Source organism: Desmodus rotundus, chromosome 1 (assembly GCF_022682495.2).
Source record: "Desmodus rotundus isolate HL8 chromosome 1, HLdesRot8A.1, whole genome shotgun sequence".
In the NCBI taxonomy this organism is placed as follows: domain Eukaryota; kingdom Metazoa; phylum Chordata; class Mammalia; order Chiroptera; family Phyllostomidae; genus Desmodus; species Desmodus rotundus.
Genome location: NC_071387.1, coordinates 17,401,564 through 17,422,558, shown reverse-complemented (window position 1 = coordinate 17,422,558; position 20,995 = coordinate 17,401,564). Strand labels below are relative to the sequence as shown.

Below are 20,995 nucleotides of genomic sequence, written 5' to 3'. Positions count from 1 at the left end.
GGATGCCAGCTAGCCTGCATTCCGCCCTCAAGGGACCTGCTTTTAGGAAGGGACGCCAGGCACTGGATGGAGACAAATTGCAATAATAGCACCACAGGCTCAGTCACAGGAGTAGAAGCTCTGTGAAAAATGGGCCCATTTCTCTCTTAGTCACCACTGTACCCAGTGCCTGGCACATAGAAGTTTAGTGAATATTGGTTCAATGAATAAAAGAATAAAATGAGTAATAGAACAGTAAATGTGGGAAGAGGGAGAGTTCATTGTGGGCTGAGGTAATCAAGGAAGCCTTCGTGCAGAAAGTGGGGGTTTGAACTTGGTGCAGAGGTCCCAAATAAGACTAGGAGCGAAGGTTGGAAAGGGCAGTCCAGGTGGGGCACAGCATGAGCAAAGGCAAGGAGACAGGACAATGCCTGGTGGGCTCTGGATGCCGTGAGGAGGCCAGTGTAGGAGGTGCAGAAGTTGTGTGTAGGGAACTCCAAACAGGCTGATCTTGCAGGCAGCTCAGGACACAGGAGGCCAGCTGGGGTCACTAGTAAGAGCATTTAGTGTAGAGCAGGGAAGGCATTCTGGGCAGGTGGGGGTGAGGAGCTGCTGTGAAGGAAAGGGCTGAGAGCATGTGCCTGATGGTCATGGCCGACTGTGAGCAGCAGGAGCTCGTTCACCTGGTGCTTCCTGAGGAATCTGGGAGGCTCTGTGACCAGTAACATCTGTCAACAATCAGGGAACCAAATGGTGAGCAAAAATGGGCTTGGGTGAATGAAAATCAGCTCAACTCACCTGCTTAGACCCAGAAGATATTTTTAGGTTGAATGCTTTTTAGTACGCTAAATTTTTTAGTTAGTATGCTTTTTAAAGTTGAGCCTTATTTAACTTTCATAATGAAAGATTTGTCTTTTAATAGAGTATCTACATTTTATCATGGAATGGTGTTTATGGTACTGTAGGCCTCGTTCATTGAGGTGTCATTTCCTGGGTACCAGTGTGTAACATTGTAGTAGGTACTGGGGACACATGGGGTCAATCAGAGACCACCATCCTGCTCTCCGGAGGATCGCTGATAGAGACTTGGGCATGTGGGCCAGGAGGATGACATCACCTTGATAATGGGAGCAACCATTTACTGGGTGTTGAGCACAAGCCAGGGGTTAACAGTGCACCATCTCATTTAATTCTGAAAACAACTCTAAAAGGAGTGTTTTTGTGTTAAGTTTTCAGAAGAGGAAACTGAAGCTAAGAAGGAAGTAACTTGCCCAAGGTCATACAGCCCCTGAACCGTGGAATCAAGATGGGAACCCAGGCAGTTAGACCCAGAGTCCTCACTCTCAACCCTGTGTGTCTCCTGGACGCTCAAGTCCAAGGACAGAAGAAAGAACCAGAGGGGAAGGGGCAGGGCAGGGCAGGAGAGTGGAGGGATCTGCAAGCTCACTGGTGAGTCAAGTACAAAGCAGGACCTGGCTGGAGATCAGATGAAGAAGTTGGCTCAATCCCAACCTGATGATGATGATGATGCAGGTTTTCTCCTACGGGCCAGTGCTTCTCAATTCTGGATAAGCATCCAGATTGCCTGGAATGCTTGTGAGGAACACAGATTCCCAGGTGCCATAACTGAACCTTCATGGGCGGGGCCTAGGAATCTGCATGTACACAATGTCTCAGGGCGAACCTCATGCGGCCAGCTTGGTGTTAGGGAATCTGGCTATGGGGATATCCTGAAGAGTGTTGAGCCAGGGAATGACGAATGTGTCATTCTGATAGGTCTTGGGAAGGTTGGGGAGGAACTAGTTGATTCTTAGGGGGATCTGTAAGAGAGATGATTTAGGGATAGAGAAGAGGGAAAGAGACCCAGGACACAGGAGATAAATCAATAGTACTTAGTGGTATTTTGAGTGTGAGAACAGTGGGAGAAGTCAAGTATGACTCCTGGGCATTGGGTGGTGTCTCCAGCAAAGCCAGAGTGTCCTACAGGAGAAGGGAACCAGCTTTGGACAGGGTGAGATGGAGGTACCTGGAGAGCAGCCGGGGCAGAGCTGTGAGGGGGCTGCCTTTGTTGACTTGGAGTTCAGGGGACAGAGGTCTGTGCCCATGGAGGAGGTAAGAGAGCCGTGATCACCAACGTGGTGGGCGAGATTCTGAGCAGGTGAGGTTGCCCAGGAGGAAAGTGAGGGCCAAGGACCAAGGGAAAGGGTCTTGAAGGGAAAGCCCTGAAGGAGCCAAGGGAGAGTGTCAGAGAAACATCTGGCCTGACCACTGGGTGGAGGCAAGGAATGGAGCAGGTGCTGGAGGCAGACGCCAAGCTGGGAGCTGTGACTCCCCTCACTGTGACCCACCCTCCTGGGAGACCAGAGCGAGCCCAGAGAGCCGCTGGAAAAGGCAGCGACTCAGTCCACAGTTTTTGGAAAAGACAGTGCGGCCCTGAGTGAGTCAGCACCCCGCAGCAGCGTGACAGAGGCAGTGAGTGTCTCCACTTGTTGCCTATTTTGGGAAAGTGAGATTCCTTATTAACAAAACATAGGCGAACTTGTGGTCACAGTCCCAACCCAAAGCTCGAGGGACAGAGCAGGCTCAGGCAGGCCTGCTTGTGGAGCCGAGGGCCCTGCTGACCAAAGCTGCCAGCAGCAGGAGATGGCTTGGCCAGTGGGAGGCGCAGCGCTGATCCATCATCTGACCCAGGAGCCTCTGAGCTGGAGGAGGCAGACGAGTGAGTGCAGGAAACTTCTGCCCTGCTCCCTGCTCTCAAATTGAATTGTGCTTCTTAGAAGGATGGACATTTAATTTATCAACATGAAAGACAATTACTGGAGGAAGGAAACAAACGTTTATCGAACTCTTCTCTGTGCCAAGCACTTTACATGCTTTACCTCATTTAGTCCTCCTTGAGAGGTAAGAGTTATTATTGTCCCTTCCTCAGAGAAGAGGAAAGTGAAGGCTTCAGGGGCTTGCCTGAGGATGTATAACAGCTGATATTTATTAAGCACTGATCGTGGACATTAAGCATATTCCATGCATTATCTAATTTAGTCCTCGTAACACCTTAAAGGGTAGGTATTATTGTTGTTCTTTTGCAGGTGAGGAAACAGAGGCGCGGGGAGGTTAAGTGGCTTGCCCAAGATAGCACAGCGAGGGTGTGGAGCAAACAAGTGCAAATCCAAACTCGTGTGCTGGTCACCACACGACAGTACACACGACCGCCTCACATCGGTGAAAAGTACTTTTCCTGTGTCAGAACATGTGCTCCTCAGGCCTCGGACTACTGCCCATGGCATGGATAATGTGGTTTCATGTGCCATCCAGCTGGACATGTGACAGTTACATTTTGCAGCTGATAGGAGATAAAAGGGAAGCATCTGCTTCACAAATTCTCACAATCCTCCCAGTGATGGCTGTAACCTGTGTTAGGGAAACAAGATGACCTGCAAAGAAGCTCTGGGGAAGGGCTGGCTGCTCCAGCTCCTCATAGTGGTCATGTGGGAGCCGAGAACTGGGCTCAGAGCGGGCTTTGGCCTTGCTCAGACTCGCTGTGAGTGCACGGCAAGTCCCTTCCCCACTCTGGGCTTCGGTTTCCTCATCTGTAAAATGCACCGATCTCTAAGGTGACTTTCAGCTTTCAGGCTGTATGAGTTTATAAGAAATTATAGGCACTTTCAAACATATGGAAGGGTAGAGAATATCATGTAATAAACCCTCATCTTCATAGCCTGGCTTCGTCAATTACCAGTATATGGCCAGTGCCGTTTCATCTGTATCCCCACCCACCTTCCCCTGTTCCAGTGGATAATGTTAACGCAAATCCCAGATATCCTGTCATCTCTTCTCTATATGCCTATAAAAGATGGCTTAAAAAACCCCAATGACATTATCATGTTTAAAAATTAACAGTAATTCTTGAATATCATTGACTGAGGAACTGAGCTATTTCAAAGTTGTGTTTGATGACATGACAAAAGCAAACCAAAGCGTCTAGCCATAGCATTCTAAGAACTCGTGGCCAGAGAGCAAGCCAAGAATTTTAATGTTATGCACCAAGTTAAACAAGAGCAACACACATCAGCTCAAAGAACAATCTTTTATTTTAATAGTCCCTACACTTATGGAGAGTCTGCTGGCTCTGTCCTACCCAGTCCTGGGTCCTCTAAGTTTACTCTGTCCTTTAACCTCCTTTCGTAAACAGGACCTCAGTGCCAGGCACAGTGCTGTAATGTTTGAAAGCTTGTAACCAGAGATGGTGACTGAGCCTAAGGAAACAACAACAAAAAAAAATGAAGGCAAAAGTGTGTTCAATTTAACCCATCAAATTAAAAATAAGTTGAGATTAAATGGAGTAACCCTGCAACAGTAATAGTTTAAGGTCCCTGAGAGAGAGAATTAAAGTGTATTCCCTCAGAAGAATGCCTTCTGTTTCTCAGTGTTTCTCCTACCTTATTCTCGAAAGTAAACTGAGCCAAGTGCTGTTCCCCATGAGTGTTTCATGAAGCCTTACCTCTGAGCCATTGTACGGACTATTCCCTCTGCCTGAAATGTGCTTCCTCTCATTCTCTCTGGCGTAACTCTTTAGGCCTTCCTCGAGCATCTCAGCTCCAAACTACCACTTGCCTCCCCGAGCTTTCATCATTTGATGCCTGCACTGTTCATCTGTCAATCCGCCCCGTCTAGTGACAATCCCTGTATTGCTATTTCAATTCCTGAGTGTTTGTCTTGTTTCCTTAATGCTGCGGCTCCTTGCCCAGTGCCTGCCAACCGTGGGCATGATGGATTCATCCATTTGTCAAGCCGTGGGCATGATGGATTCATCCATTTGTTAAGCCTTCACTGAGCGCAGGATTTGGCCTTCAGAAGTAACCAAGGCTTGGTCCCTGAGACTTTGTGTCTAGCAAAACTTCAGGCATCTCTAGACTGAGTGCTAGTTCCTAATTTTATAAGCTGACCAGTATATTGCTGTACACTCAGGTTGCACATAAAAGAAGTCTTTTTCCTGCAAAGATTTTTCAAAAGCAGGCTTAAGGAGTGCCCAGTTGAAGAACACTTAGAGAAAGTGTTGTGCTTATGGACATTAATTGTAACAATTTACTATGCCTGCATTATTATAAAATCATTGGAGGCCCCTTAGCAGGAAGCAAAGCTCGCAGGAGTCTATTCACCATTTAGTGTTCTCTAAGCACTGGGGAATGAAAATGGAACTTAACGAAAGAGCAGGGAGAGACAGCCTTTATTGCACCTAAGGCACTGGACCTGGAGACGCAGAAAGTTACAGCCATGCCAAGTGTGGGAGAGAAGTGTATAGCAAGGCAGTGTGGGCACCTAGAAACCAGCTGGCTTGCTCTTGCGTGTGTTGACAAACAACATTAAATCAGTGATGAGGACTTTGGCAAAGCCTTGATGAGAGCTCTTCTGGAACAGCAGCTCAGATCCGTGTCTGCTCTAGTGATGGTCCCTGCAGCTGCCTCTCCCTGTTAGTGCTGACTCGGCCACTTGCCAGGAGGAGGAGCATTTGTTTATGGTAGCAGACTGGGGAGGGGGATGTGGAAGGGTCGCTTTACTGGGGTGATCATGTGGTCCTCTTTGGGTGGATTATTAATATGGCCTTTTATGGTGGGAGTGGGGAGCAGGTGGAACCCTGGCTGCAGGAAATGGGGGCATGGAGCAAGAGCAGGGAGAGTAGCTGAGTGAAAGTAGCTGGCGGGACCCAGCCAGGGGCAGAACGTGTATTTGGAAGTCAGGCTCACTGGTGTGAGGATCAGGCCTCAGCATTCTGCATCACTGCCCCTCACTTGGCTTGGTTACCCTCAAGAGGCCAGCTTTGTTTTGCTTAGGACTGTTGGGTGGTGAGCTGCCACCCTTTCTGGAGAGTCCAAGCAATACGTATTTATGGAGGCCTTCTAGACCATAGGTCCTTGACTAGGGCAGGCACCGGCAGGTGCTTTCTCCAGACTCGCGTGCCTGGAGCCTGCTGGGTCTGGGGCTCTGGGAGCAGACTCTGGGCATAGGACTCACACAGGCTCTTCAGGGGGTTCTGTGGTGCACCCCTGGCTACAGCTGCCAGCCTTGCTCAGACCCCCTCGTACCAGGTTCCAGAGAGGCTCATCTTTAGGGACTTTACTGCCCATCCAGGAACTCATTCCATCTTTGGCTCTGCTATTGTGTCTTCCACAGAACACTCTAGATGTATGTGGGTCTTTCAGACATTGAAGTCAACCATCAGGGTTATGCTCCACTCTAAATACCCATGTTGTTAATACTAAATCAGGCTCTGAAGGGGTCTGAGTTGAAGATGTGCTAGGAGAGAGGAAAATAGAAAAATTAAAAAGCAACTCTAGTGTTAGGATAGAGAATGGTGTGGTAGAATACCACTTTCCAATACATTTATACTATTTTTTTTCTGATTACAAAAGTACTGCTTGTCCCTGTGAGGATTTGAAAACACTGAGAACCCAAAGAAAACAAAACCCCCTCAATCCCGCCTACCAGGTACAGCCATTGTGAATATTTTTGCGGGCATCTTTCTCATAAATTACAGACTTGTAAATTTCCTTTTCTCTCATAGTAGCGAGATTATTTTTGCATTCATTAGTGTTAATATATGCCATCACTATTGAAAGCTGCCAAATATATCAATCAGTCCCTGACTGTTGGGACTCAGTGGTGGACAGTCTTTAAGAAACTTTGAATTACTCTTAGCCAAGAATGACCCGACTGCACTTGGCCTGTCACCACGGTGACATCCCATGAGGCCTGACCCTGGTGCATGCCTTCTTGCCCAGCCAGCCACCAGGTCAGGTTGGTCTCGGCAACTTTTTGTTGGTTTGGGTCTTGATCTGTAACTGTCCAAGGACTGCCTGGGTCCTGCCTGGACCTGAGACAGAGCTTCCTGAGCTTGAGGTCCTGTAACTTTTGTCTTCTGTTGAGCTTCACCGGCTAACATGGGAGCGGAAATTCCCTGTGGGGACCAGCTCTTCAGATCTACGGGCAGCAGAATAGTTAAAACCTGTGAGGTAGCTCTGAGCATCTGTGGTTGATGGAAGGAGTGCTGTTCCACAACTTAGGACACCTGGGTTTCCCACGGGACACTGCTACTAGTTAGCCCAGTGACCTTAGGAAGGAGACCGACTCTGAGCCTCAGTTTTTTCATCTGTGAAATGGAGAAATAACTTTTCTGCAGCCTGATGAAGCTGGAAAGATCAAATGAGATGATGTAAACTGCAGAGCATTTGGCAAACCTATGTTACCCTTGATAATCGACTTCCCGATATAGCCCAGTGAAAAGGTACTGACTCAGGTCTCTATTGTTCCCCCAGACAGAGTGGACTCATGGGCTGTATGAGCTTTGGGGTGAAGTCTCTCCTGACTCCAAACAAGGTGAGTCCAAGGGAAGCTTCTAGCAGGGTCATCCCACCTGGGCCAGCATTGGTTTTTCTGGAAACACTTGGGCAGGCTTCTGTTTGTGAGATGGTCCACGGGTGCCCTGTTGCCTGAAGGACATTACTGTATTTGTCCTCTATGTGACCAAGGGTTTGGGTCCCTTCTTGGTTTGCTTTTGTTAGAGAGCAGTTGTTAGGAGGCTCTGGGTCTGGTGTCTGCCACTGAGGACACTGTCAGTTCCCTTGGAGCTCAGAGCACCCCTGGGACCGCCCTGGAGGAGGAGCGCCAGGTGCTTCTTTTGCTCTGCTACAGGGGTATTTTTTTTTTAAGGTTTTATTTATTTTTAGAGAGAGGGGAAGGGAGAGAGAAAGAGAGGGAGAGAAACATCGATGTGTGGTTGCCTCTCACATGCCCTCGACTGGGGATCTGGCCCACAACCCAGGTATGGGAATCAAACTGGCAACCCTTTGGTTCTGAGGCTGGTGCTGAGCTCCAGGGGTCATCTTGCTGTCATATACCAGGTCCTGTGTTTTGGGGCCTACAGGTGCCCAGGAGTGGAGTGAGCATCCTCTATGAAGCTTTCCATCTGGCTGGGGGAGGGGTTGCTCTGGGGTCTAGCGACACCTCCCCTGGTAGACAGTCCCTTAGCCATCTCTACTCTGCTGTGCACCCTTAACCTGGAGGCTTTTGAGCAGGGGAGGGATGTACTCCTTTTGCACATCCCTGGAAATGTCCTGGTGGCTGCCACATGGAGTTGCCAGGTGTCACTGAGCTTTGTGTCCTGGAAGTGAAGTCTAGGTTTGGTGGCTGAGGACTCTTCTTTATCTTATATGTGGGTCTCAAACATCTTCACTGCTACCTGGACTTCATTCACTGTTGGGAGAAGATGTTCTGCCTTGGGGACTTCTCAGGAGCTTCAGGATGCCTTCTTTCTTCCGTCTCCACTCCCTCCTTCCCTCCCCTCTGTTCTGTCAACATTTATTGGGCTCCCACTGTATACCAGGCACAGTGGTAGACACATCAAAGAGCCTGTGCACAGCCTAATGCAGGAGGCAGGTGTGCAAGTAAACTGTCCTTCAGGGACAAGAGGCTGTGGGAATTCGGCAGAAGGGAGGACCAGCTCTGTCCATAGCATCAGGGCAGGCTTCCTGCAGGTGTAGACACAGAAGGTCCTTTTGGAGCAGGGAGGCTGGAGTGTCCATCTCTGTGGAGATGCTGCTCCTGAGGGAGGATCACCAGTAGCTGCTTTTTGAGGGGGATTGGTGGCCACCTGACCTATGCCCTCTGCCACCCCCAAGCATGTCATATCTTCCCCTGTGGCAGGAGATCAGCGGCTGGTACTACCTTCTGGGGGAGGACCTGGGCCGGACCAAGCACCTGAAGGTGGCCAGGCGGCGACTGAGGCCCCTCAGAGGTATGTGCACACACCTTCAGCTTCTGCCCAGGTGTGCCCCCCCATGGCTTCCCCCCTTCTTCCCTCTTGGGTAGCAGCTCCAGTGCCTGTGTTCTGTGGTAGCTGTCACCCCAGCTATGATCAGACTATGGGTCCAGGGACTCTTCATGAGTACCTGCTAGAATGCAGGTGCCAGGCAGCCTCTTGCTCATGTACCTTTATTTATCTGGTTCGACTTTTCTTTGAGAGGGCTATAGGACTGACCCCACGTGGTTCAGCCCCACCCTTAGCTCATGGAGGGATGGCTTCAGGAGCTTCTTACATGCCCCTTCCCAGGGTCAGTGGTCTTAGGATCCCCTGGCTGCCTTGCTAACCCACAGAGGAGAACCCATCTCTGTGGACAGGGTACGTGGGCCTGGCCATGAGTCCTGAGGCTCAAGACTTGGATTTCGCATTTCCCCTGTTCTGTACTTCCCGTACACAGTCCACGCTCCTGAGTCCCGGCCTGACCCGGGCTCAGGTAGCCCCATGTCCTGGAGGCCAGGAGTGACCTGCGCAGCCCCACAGGCCTGGCACCCTGGCCTGGTCCCCTAGGTGGTCTGTGGAACCAACACTTATATGTCAGCAGAAACTTTCTGATGCTGTTCTGTTGCCTTCCAGACCCACTGCTGAGAATGCCAGGAGTCGGGGACACTGAGGATGGGGAGAAACTTAAGGTAGGTGGTGACGAGCTTGGGCAGGACTCATGGGGCCTGAGCACTGCTCCAGGCTCTCACCCGCTCCTGGCCAGTCCCTAAACAGGGCTGCATTTGCTGTCTGAGACTCAGGTTCACTTGGGGCTTGGGAATAACCTAGCAAGCTGTGCATGTTAAGGGGTTATTTCTTAAGCTTTCCTCTGGTTACTCATGCTCAGGGCAGGGGCAGGGGCAGGGAGCCTGGCTCCGGCCCCGGAAGTGGAGGAGTCTGAGTCTTCTTGACTATCTGTCTCTTGGAGCCAAGTCCTTCTTTTCCACAGGTCTCCTCAGGCCCCTTGCTTTCTCCAGCCTTGAGGCTGAGTTGTCCTCTCAGGTTGGGCCCACTCAGCGTCAGGGAGCAGCTGAGAGTCTCAACCCAAGACCGATGGTTCTCGCTCCATCAGGACTTGGATCTAGGCAGGAATCTTCACATAGGGATTGGAGAAACCCCAAAATTCAGTCTCTTTGCAGGACATGGCAGCTGATCCGTAGTGTTCTCCAGCAGCTAAGATAGGGAGAAGCAAACTCCCAGGACTGAGTAGCCCCCTTGTGCCAGGGGCTGTTATTGAATTTAATCTTCACTGCCTCCTCTGAGTGGTTGTTACTTCCTGGCTCACAGATGAGGGGCATGTGTAAGGTTCAGCGATGTTAGGTCCCTCCCCCAGGCCACACAGCCAGCACATGGTAAAGGCAGGATGTGGAGCAAGATCTGAACACTTTTTAAAAAATCCTCATCCAAGGATATGTTTATTGATTTTAGAGAGAGGAAGGGAGAGAGAAACATTGATGTGAGAGCGAAACATCAGTCGGTTGCCTCCCATATGCACCCTGACTGGTAATTGAACCTGCAGCTTAGGTATGTGCCCTGACTGGGAATTGCATCTGCAGCCTTTTGGTGTTGAGGTGGCGGGACAGTGCTCCAGCTGAGCCACCCAGCCAGGGCAAGGTCTGGCCACTTCTAAATGCACGGTGTTGCACATCTCCTGCGTGTGGCTTAGTTGGGAAGATAAGACGGTGGTATTTTATACATTAATATTTTATGTATACTTACATTATAATCTATAAAACACCTTCCCTTTCATTTACTCAGTTCATTCACTTATTCATTCATTCAGTATTTACCGAACATCTGCGTGGGCCAGGCCTGTGCTGGATGCTGGGACATAGCTGTGAACGAGTCAAAGGTCCTGCCCTCTAGAATGTTCCTGCATACAGGCTAGAGTGACACTATCTGATACGGTAGCCACTGGTCACCTGAGGCTACTGAACACTTGAAGTGTGGCTAGTATGACCAAGGTCCGGACGTTTATTTAATTTTAATTAATTGAAGTTTACCTTGCATGTGTGGTCTGGTTGCTACAGTACTGGCTAGCACAGTATTAGTGTAACTTGAAGTTACTGTTTTCTGTGGCTTCGCTAGGAGTTTGAAACTGTCTTCTAGCCTCAGTGGAGGAGCTGTGATGACCTTTCTTCCTCCCTCTGTACTTGCTGAGCACAGAGGACAGTGAGCAGGAAGCCTCACTGGTGATTGGTGAGAATCGCAGGGACATCAGCCCTGCAGGTTTCTCGGTGTCTTGGGAAAGTCCTCCTTCTGCACAGGGGCCCCAAGCCCAGGGGGCTTTGTTCGGAGGCACGTGTGATGTTCCTGGGCCTGCACACTCAAAGCCGTCTGCAGGACTCAGCCAAGCGAGCGTGATGGTTGGAGGCTTTGTTGGAGCGAAGGCAGAACCCCCAGAAATCACCTATTCCACTTGCCCATCATGCTGATGGGGAGATGGAGGCCCAGAAACCTGGGTGACCTATGCACTGTCCCCACAAAGCTGGGCTAGATGAAGGGACACTGTGGCATCAAGGATGTGCGTATGTGGGTGGGTGGGTGGTTTCCCACAGGCCCTCAGGTGGGTGTAAGGGGGGCTGGGCTCACCAGGTACTGCTCTACAAGATAAGGAACAGGAATGGGGTTCTAATTCCAGCTCCATCCCACCTGGCTGTGTGACCTTGACCACTAGGCCCTGGCTTCCTCATGGGTAAAGTGAGGAGGCTGGATCGCCTGGTGAGGAAACTGACTTTTGAGTAGCTGCTGAGTGGCGGGAAGGTCCTCAGACTCCAAATGTTTCATGTTCCCTGTTGTGAGGTAGTGTCTGAGGGTGCAGCCGTCCAAAGCGTGCTGTGATTCTTGGCTGGGTTGATCCCTAGATTTGCTGTGGGGAGCCTGGGATTTACAGGGGGGAGGAACCGTTGTTATAGAGTGGGCCGTGTTTTCTGCCTGGGTTCTCCTCTGGCCAGGGGTGTTTGTGAGAACACTGCAATCACAAAGTGGCCCATGGCGGAGAATGCAGCCAGAACAAAGGCGCCCTCTTCCCGCTGGGCCCGGGGAATACTAACTAGTTGACAGGAATTTTAATATAAAACTCTCCCTCTTCCTTGTCATTCTGAGGTTTCAGGAAGCCTTCGGGCTTATCGTGCAGAGGCACACAGCACAGACAGGGCTTGGGGAGGTGAGAGGTGATTTCCTGCCATTCTTCTGCGGGGCGGGCTTCCCAGGGCGGTCATGCCAGGCTGACGGGGCGCAGTGTGGGCTCCCGCTGCTGGGGGGGAGAGCTGGGTTTTCATGGGGCAGCAGCCGAGGCAGGACCTGCAGCTATGAACCGCTTCAATGGGCTCTGCAAGGTGTGCTCGGAGCGCCGCTACCGCCAGGTGGGTGCTCGGCCCTTTGGGAGGCTGTCTGGGGTGTCGTTGGGGAGTCAGGGTTGGGGGCTTGCCCTAGCAGGACTTCTCTCCCCACAAGGCCTTCCTTGTCCCCTCCTGTGCTTCACAGGTTCGTTCTGATTCAGGGGGAGGACAGAGGTGGGGGTGGACCCACTGCCCCTCTCCAGGGCCAGATGAGGCCCCGCTCTGCGAGGTCCTAACCACTGGCCTGGTGGTGTCCCTTGTGAGATTATTTATTGATTTTCTGTTATTTTTATTTTGTGGGAGTGTGGGTTAAAAAAGCATCCCAAGCCTGAGAATAGAAATGGCTAGGTTGCTGAGCAGCTGCGTTTTGTGTTTTTTGCTAACTTTGTATCTTCGCTAACTTTCCCCACTTCCAATGGGACAGCAGTGCCTGTTCTGCATTGTGTGTGTGAGTGTTTCTGCCTGTGTCGGTGTGTGCTTTTAAGTGAGACAGGATGTTTCTATGTATATGTACGCATGTATGATTTTCCATGTATGTGATCACCCATGGATATGCACACAGGCTTTTCCTCCCCAGTGACACCTTGAGGCAGACCCAGAGTCCTCTGGCCTTGGAGCCCAACCTCACGGGAGGGCCTGGCCTCTCAGCCCCCAGTCTTAGGATGTAGGGCGGAGTGGGGGTGATGATCCCACTGAGCCTCTTCTGGAACTTGGATGGATGTTTTTTCTTATAAAAAGCCACGAGGTCAATGAGGATGAAGGCAAGGGCTGTCTGGATTTGGGGGATGTCTCAGCTGGAAGGGAGCTAAGGAATGGTTCTGGTTCAATAAATATAGAAAAGTCCCACTGTGTGTTTTAGTGACCAGGTTGGAGGCTGGTCTTGGCTCCTTCGGACAGGCAGCCTTAGGTCTGAGGGAGATGCCCAGAGGGGCCTCCTGCACGGTGGCCCCACAGCCAGGGGACCCACATGTTCTCCCTTCAGTCCTTCCGCCCTGCATGGCCCAGCCCTGCATGATCCCACCCTGCCCTCCTGCCCTCCTGGAGCCAGGCAGCGCAACGCCTGCCACATGAGCATCTGGGTGGCAGAGTGGTGAGGCTGAGTGGGCCCTGGATGGGAGGTCAAGAAGTCCTAGGTCACCTTGGGACTATGGGCCAGAAGACTGGGGCCCATTGCAGTCAGAATGGTGCCAGCATGAGTCTGGGCTGGGCCTGGGGCTCTGGAGCTCAAGTTCAAGACAACGCTAGTAACCAGTGCAGTGTTGAGAGCATCAGCTTTTTGCCAGACCTGGGCTCAAAGCCAGCTCTGCCCTTCTTCAGCTCTGGCTCTGGAGCACGTCATTCTTCTTCCCCGAACCTCAGTCTCCCTGCCAGTGGAAAGGGATGATGATGTTCAGGGGTGATGCTGCTAGAATAAGTGGAATGCTGTGTATACAGTACCTGGCACAGCAGCTGGTATGTACCTATAGGAGGTGTGCAATAAACGGTGGCCACTGGAGATGGAAGTCTAGACACGGAAGAGACCAGAAACCAGGCAGGAGAGCAGAAGTGAGATGCTGGCGTGGGTGAGATTTGGGAGCAGTGGCAGTTCCTGCCCAGGACAGGAAAGAGCAAGGACTACCCCTGGGAAGGACAGCCTCTGCCAGGAGCTGCCGAGGTCCCAGAGTCAGGGCAGGAGAGCTCCCCTCACCTGCTGACCCTGGGGCCTGAGGTCCGAGAGGAGGGCTGAGAGCTGGGGGCCACCACTCTCTCCCTTCAGGGGCACACCAAACAAAGTAGCCTTGCATTCCACTGGTTGATAGGCTCTCGGGGCCCTTTCTTCTCACCCGGGCAGGTGCTCAGGTCAGCCAGAGAGTAACTCTGTTTCCTTCACTTGGTCCTGCCCCTTTGCCTGCTGATACCCTCTCCTCTTCCCAGCCTTCCCCACCCCCAGCTGGTTTGGACTGTTGTCCTGGCTGGTTCTTCTTAGCCTGGTGCCCAGGAAGGCAGAAGGGGCTCCTGTCCACTGTGCCCCCTAGAGGAGGGGACCAAGGTGTGGGTATGGGAGGCTGTTTAGCTGGATCACACGGTTCATCTCGGGCCAGTCCCAAACTGTTAGCTCCGAGCCCACAGGTGCTAGGCCTTCTTTCCAGAGCCTGCACCTAGACCAGAGGGGCTGTGGCCCTCGTGGGGTAGCACTGAGGAAGTGCTGGCCATACTTTGGAGTCCCAGCTTCTGCTTGGGTCGAGGGCGAGTCCCCAGGGCCCTCAACCGCTGCTGGTCGTATGGAGTGGACCAGGTTCCTGACAGTTTCCCTCAGCCTCGGCCTGCGCTTTCCGCACTTACTCCAGGGTTTGTTGTTCTTTCTTTCTTTCCATTTTTTTCTCTTCCTGTCTTAGCTGTGTGTTTTCCCAGAATTCTTATGGGAACAGGGTATTTTCCTGCCCCCTCCCCCTTCCCCTTGTCTGTCAGATTTCCTGTTTTACAAACTTGCTTTGAATCCAGGCCCAGGGCTGGTGGGAAGCAGCGGCTCAGAGGCCTCCTGGCAGCTTCCAAGGGCCTTGGTCACCCTGGGCCCATGACCCTCCCCTTTCTCACGCCTGGCCTTTGGGACAGCTGGCAGGTGAATGCCAGGCACCTAGTTTTGAAGAGACAACCTCTCAAGGAAGAGACACAATCCCCTGACAAGATGGCTGCCCTTGACCTTTTTCAGCCTTGCTGAACTGGCTTCTTTCCCAGCCTGCCTGGGACACTCTCACTGTGCCTCAATAGGGCCCACTCCACATCCTCTTCCAGGGAGTCTCTTGGGACCCCACTGAACCCCTTTTCTGACTAGTGGTCCCTTAGGTCTGTTGCTTTCATACACCTGCTCCCAGCAGCTTGGAATTGCTTTTCAGGTGAGCTGGGCTAGGCCTTGTGCATGCCACCCAGTGCCTAATTGGGGATGTACAGAGGGGAGCGCAGCAAGACTGAACTGAACTGAGCCAGCAGACTGCACTGCGCCCCCACAGCTTCCTGCCGCTAGTGGGATGCGGCTGGGCTGTCCTCATTAACTTAGCACTCGCTGAGTTTCTGTGGTGCATGGAACCAAACACAAAGGACCGTTCCCAGCACAGTCTTCATGTTTTGCTGTCATGTCCTGCTTTGTTTTGGAGAGATCTGTGTACGCTCATGCCTCTCTGCCAGCCAGAGACCAAGGCCTCCTGCTTCCTTCCGTACCTCAGCAGAGCCTGGCATGCACCAGGAACTCAATAACTGTGTTGTAAAGACTATCCAGACGGCGTAGCCCTTTCAGGGGGCTTCTGAAAGCAGGGGTTACAGAGCTGCCAAGCACATGGCCTCAGCAGGCACGAGGGCAGTGGCAAGTTCAGGTTCAGCAGGGAGGCCTATGTTCTCACCTGCCCCTTAGCGAGAGCCCTCACTGGACGCCTTGAGGTTCTGGTGATGGACTGTCCTGAGAACCCCAGCACTTGCCCTATGACCTTTGACTTGAGGTTGTGAGTGTACATGTCCCTGTCTTCCCTCACCTGTCCTCTGGGAGGGCAGCAACCGGGCAGGCTTTGTTTCAGAGCCCTCAGCACAGGGCCAGCCCAGGCCAATGCTTCGTGAACCCTGGGGGAAAGGAGGAAGGGACCAAACGGGTAGTGGGTCACAGACCAGGTAGAGATGTGTAGGTGCAGGGGTCCTTTCGGTAAAGGGCCACATGTAGGCTGGGGCCGAGGAAGGCGAGGTTTGCCCTCCCAAGGCTCTTCCCACCCTGGCCTCCCGCTTTAGCCTAGGTTTGCCTCCTGAGCTCCCAGCTGTCCTGCTTGGCCCACAACCCTGTGGTCAAGATGTCTGGGCTGAGACAGGGATGGTGGGGGGCTGGCTGGCTTCCTTTTCGGCTCCAGTTCCCTTGGAGAGGAGGGTGGCTCTGGGGTGGGCCTGTGGGCTTCCTGACCTTGGATTGGTGTCTTGGATTGGTGTCTGGGAGTAACTATGCTGGGCTGTGTCCTAGATCACCATCCCGAGGGGGAAGGACGGCTTTGGCTTCACCATCTGCTGTGACTCTCCGGTCCGAGTCCAGGCCGTGGATTCTGGTGAGTGTCTTGGGCAATACCAACCCCATTGGCTCCGCCCTCCATGTGGGCTTTGCAGACAAGACCTGGGAACTGCAAGGGAGCCCCAAAGTGGAACAAAGTGTGTCCTGGTTTTTCAGAATGAAAAGAATAATATTTTTAAATGACTGCAGATAAAATTGAGATTTATGAAAATATACCCACTCTATTTTTTTGTTTTTATCAAAATGAAAATACATTTTAATATTTTGTTTCCCAAGCATTTCAAACAGGAACTAAATCTATATTTTCAATAATGGCTACATGGGAAAATGAGTCATTGCTGAACTCTATTTGGAATTGATATTTTATCCTCCTCCAAGCTTGATTAGCACTTGAATATAGGCATTCCCTTCCTATTTTTCACAAAGAAAAGGTTTCTCCCAATCACAGTGAGCATCCTTGGAGGAGAACCCAGGGCTTCGTGACCTGGGCGACGGGCACCAAGGCTGGCGCTCAGTGAATGGTGCCAGAGGAGGGAATGAAGTATGTGAGCCTGGCCACAGGGAGGGTTCTCAGTGGGGTGGGAGGTTGGGGTGGGGGGCTGACTGGAACGGTGAACAGCAGAGAAGTGCGAACAGGTAAAGCTTGTGCTCCTTTAAGGTCCTTGGGAGCCAGCCACCAGTGTTGGCCCCTCACTTCACAGATGAAGAAACAGAGGGGCAGTCCTTGTCCTAGTGCGTTGGGGAACCAAAGGACCCCAGGTCCCTTGAGGGGGTTGTGGGTTTGAGGCTGTCTTGAGTGTCTTTTCTTGTCCATGAAGGGGGCCCGGCAGAGAGAGCAGGGCTGCAGCAGCTGGACACAGTGCTGCAGCTGAACGAGAGGCCTGTGGAGCATTGGAAATGCGTGGAGCTGGCCCACGAGATCCGGTGAGAGGGGCAGGGTGGGGGGCGGGAGTGAGCAGCCTGGGGCCCAGGCTGATGGCACACCTCCCCTCCCCTGCCTTGTGGCCTCATCCTGCCCCCCTTTGCCCAGCTGTTAGTAATTCACTTTGCTCCTCAGGGAATCAGGTTCTGAGCCTGCAAATGGAAGGTTCAGGCTCAGAGTGAACAGCAGGGAAGAAGCTCTCACACGAACTCTGTGGTTCCTGAGGCCGCTCCAGGGGCTGGCTTTCTACTTTAGCTAATTATTTCTGCTACCTCAGAGCTCAGCCCATTGTTTTTAAAGGATGTGTAGATGTTGCAAATGGGTCGTTTGCACAATTTAAAAAATTATTCTTTAAAATGTTTGGGTCCTCTAAATGTTGACCTCATGGCCCATTGTAGGTTTGCTTCTAGAATGACTGGCTGAGGGGTCACATGTAGGTGGTATGCTTGCTCCTCCTTGCTTATACTTTGCCCACGACAGATGTCACTAATTGAGTTTGCTAGTTGCTTAATATGACTTTGGCCTCAGCATCCTTCTCGGCCACTGCCAGTCAACTGGAGTTGTCCTAAGGGGCGCTGTGCCATCTGTGCTTTACATGGTCTCTTATTTCCTTCCTGCCCTGACATTAGGGGCTTCTCCCCCTCCCCCACTCCTCCCCTCGGACCCCTACCCTGGCTGATTTTGGTGCCCCCCAGACTCAACTTCTCTCTGTGATTCACCCCCCTTTCCAGGAGCTGCCCGAGTGAGATCATCCTGCTCGTTTGGCGCATGGTCCCCCAAGTCAAGCCAGGACCCGATGGTGGGGTCCTGAGGCGGGCGTCCTGCAAGTCAACACACGACCTCCAGTCACCCCTAAACAAGCGGGAGAAGAATTGCACCCATGGGGCCCAGGCACGGCCTGAGCAGCGCCACAGCTGCCACCTGGTATGTGACAGCTCAGACGGGCTGCTGCTCGGAGGCTGGGAGCGCTACACCGAGGTGGCCAAGCGCGGGGGCCAGCATACCCTGCCTGCACTGTCCCGTGCCACTGCCCCCACCGACCCCAACTACATCATCCTGGCCCCGCTGAACCCTGGGAGCCAGGTATGGACAGCTGGTTCGGGGAAGGTGAAGGGCATGGGTCCCTGTGTGAGGCCAGGAAAGGACTCGAATTGTGTGGGGAGGAGCCTGCAAGGGGCTGGGAGTGCTGAGCAAGGAGGTAGGGTACGTGATAACCCCACAGCTGCAGGGATGTCCTGGGCAGAGAGAGCAGGTCCAGAACCAGGGGTGTCACAAAATAGAAGATTGCACCCCAAAAGAAACGAGAGCTTTGTGTCAGTCTGCACTTTTCCCCAATGGAAGGGGCTGCTGTGTGTGGTAGGTGGCAAGTCCCCTATCACCAGAGGTAAAAGCAGACACTGCATGGTGGCATGGTGGGATGATGATGGATTGCATGCCCCCAGATATTAATGCCTTGAGATACTCTGGGGTAAAAAGTATTCTGAGGTCAAATAAGTTTGAGAAATATCCCGGAGCATATTAGTCTGTTCGAGGCTCTGAGGGCTTCCTGCTGTGGAGACGGGGCTCCACGATAGTTCAACCTCGTTTAACTCGGCACTTCCCAGACTCCCCTGCTGGTACATCCTTTGTGGCAGGGTGGTTAGCATGCCACAGTGCCAGTGTTCATGCAACACTCTTTGGAACAAGCTGCCGTCAAGGAAGTTGGGGACTTGGCCATGGGATTAGACTTGTTAACAGCTGTAGCCTTGTTCCACTATAATATTCTGGAGGATTCTGGGTTCTGTGTTCCTTCTGAGCCCCCTCTCAGCTTGGTAGCAGGACTGCTGTGTCCCCTCGTGTCCTGAGGTGCTCCCTTCCCATCCCCAGGCTGGTGCGAGCAGCCTGCCAGGTTGTCCTGCCCCGTTCCTGGGGCTGAGGCGGGTCTCCTGTCTTTGCCTTGCAGCTGCTGCGGCCTGTGTACCAGGAGGATGCCATCCCTGAAGGTGAGTCCGGCCTCTGCTGCTGTGCTCTCAGAGCCCTTGAGAGACAGCGAGGTCAGCTGCGAGGTCCTCCTCTGAGGTCGGGGGCCTCCTCAACGGAGTCAGGGTACCCCCGCATGTTGACACAGACTCTGTTTCCTCTCGGTGCCTTTCCTCCCTCACTGGACCCCCATGTCCTCCTGTCTCAGAGCCTGCCTCAGGAGGAAGAGAGGGGGCCTTATCAGAGCATCTAAGAAATGGTGTTTAGGATGCAGCCACTCAACTGACAGTCATCCAGTTTCACTGAGTGGCCAGTATATGTCATGTATTACAGACGGCACGGTCTACATGGAAGGAGGCATGGAGTTTGGAGCTGGGAGGTCTCAGATTGGGGTTTTAGCCATGTGGCTTTGATTGACTCTTGTCCCCTCACTAAGCCTCAGTTTCATTGTCTGTAAAATGGGTCTGATGGTTCCCACCTCAGAGGGTCGTGGGAGGGTTAAAGAAGATAGTGGTTGTGGGTAGCAGCCTGTCTACCAGGACATGCTATGCAGAGAGTAGGAGTCTTTGAAATGCACAGGCGTCTCTGCTGTTTGAGTGATTCTCCTTTGGCCTTCAAACCCTGGCCCTATTTTTTAAGAGCCATAGAGAGAAGCTGGGCTCAAAACCAACTCCCTCTCTTAGGAAGTCTGAGATATCAGTCTTAATGTCGGAGCTGGCTGGACATTCCTTTGGACCCCCTATGCGCCTGCTGGAGACCTCTGACTCGAGTATCTGGAAGGTTGAGACCCGCCCCCACCCTTGCCAGGTGGTTTGTGGTGCCTACCTGGGATATGCCAGAGCCCTTCCTCTAGTGCCCGCAGAATGCCCTTTGACCTCCTTCCTTGGGAGTGGCCTTCTAGCCACTTGCGCTTGTGTCCTTGCCACCCCCTATCAGTAGTGTGAAGGTGATACTTGCTTAGAGCAGGGATTTGGAAGAATGCCTGTGTCTTCTCAAGGGAAAGGGCTCTCGTCAGGCTCGGTGCTGCTGATGGGAGATGGCTCCATCCTCTCCAGGCTGGGGCCTTTGGGCCTGTTCTGTCGAAAATGAATCTGCATTCCTTCTGGAGAGGACTCTGATAGTGATTCCACATTGAGTTTAAAAAGCTTTTAATTGGTACATTAGGTCACAGTGGAGATGCCACTGCTAAATGACCGCGTCATTAAGGCTGGGCCTGGGCTGGCTCATTTCTGCATGCAATGCTAGATGTGTGACAGACAGCGGGTACACAGGAGTTTCTGTTACTCAGTCAATTGAAGGACAGTGACTCTGGTCACCTCTAAGGGTTCGCAGACCGGCCATGGAATAAGGGAGCTGGACAGGAGTGTCTCCTGCGGTGGGCTAGTGGTTGGGAATCGGTCCCCTCTCGGCCTGAGAGATGCCTCGGAGTCTCCCTGCTGTCTTCCTAACCAGTGTCCACGTTTCGGTTCCCCTCTGAGAACACGCTGCTTAGTGACCCAAGAAGGGCAGCGCCACCTAAGCTGTGGGGAGAGGGACAAGGAAGGCAATGACGGTGATGTTAATAATGACAGTAACTTTCTGAGTGCATTGTGTGAAGAACTTGGCCTTCCTTCTTAATAAAAATCCTTTTCATACCCAAGAACATCTTTGCTCTTTACCAGGGATCAAGACTTCATAGCTCCAAGTCCTGGGGCTTAGAGGAAGGGGTGGGATCCAGGGCACAAAGCTTCCTTCAGACACACGCAGGGTTCTCCAGAGGCTAAGGCCGTCACCAGGGTGCCGACTTCTGTCCCCTCCTCTGGCTGGGCTGCCTGGCCTCCTTTCAGGAGAGAGGATTGAGCCATCCTGAGGTGAATGGTGTCTGGTGCCCTTCTGGGGCCTTGGGTGCCTGCCTGCCTGTGTTTGGCACGTTCCCCTGGGCTACGGGTACCCTCGGCATTGTC

At 52.4% G+C, this 20,995-nt stretch overlaps 1 protein-coding gene across 5 annotated transcripts in view; it reads left to right on the top strand.

Annotated features, from left to right (window-relative positions):
* Window positions 1-20,995, top strand: part of RGS3 (regulator of G protein signaling 3) — a 130,631-nt gene that overhangs the window by 32,717 nt on the left and 76,919 nt on the right. For 3 of the 5 annotated variants that reach the window (XM_045196688.3, XM_024562169.3, XM_024562171.3), the window contains exons 6-12: window positions 7,290-7,350; window positions 8,677-8,767; window positions 9,407-9,462; window positions 16,127-16,208; window positions 16,990-17,095; window positions 17,825-18,176; window positions 19,036-19,075. In XM_045196688.3, coding sequence (XP_045052623.2) covers window positions 7,290-7,350; window positions 8,677-8,767; window positions 9,407-9,462; window positions 16,127-16,208; window positions 16,990-17,095; window positions 17,825-18,176; window positions 19,036-19,075 — 788 coding nt within the window. Of the gene's footprint in view, window positions 1-7,289; window positions 7,351-8,676; window positions 8,768-9,406; window positions 9,463-11,967; window positions 12,178-16,126; window positions 16,209-16,989; window positions 17,096-17,824; window positions 18,177-19,035; window positions 19,076-20,995 lie in introns of those variants that run through there. The other 2 variants (XM_024562175.4, XM_024562170.3) reach the window with 2 other exon arrangements.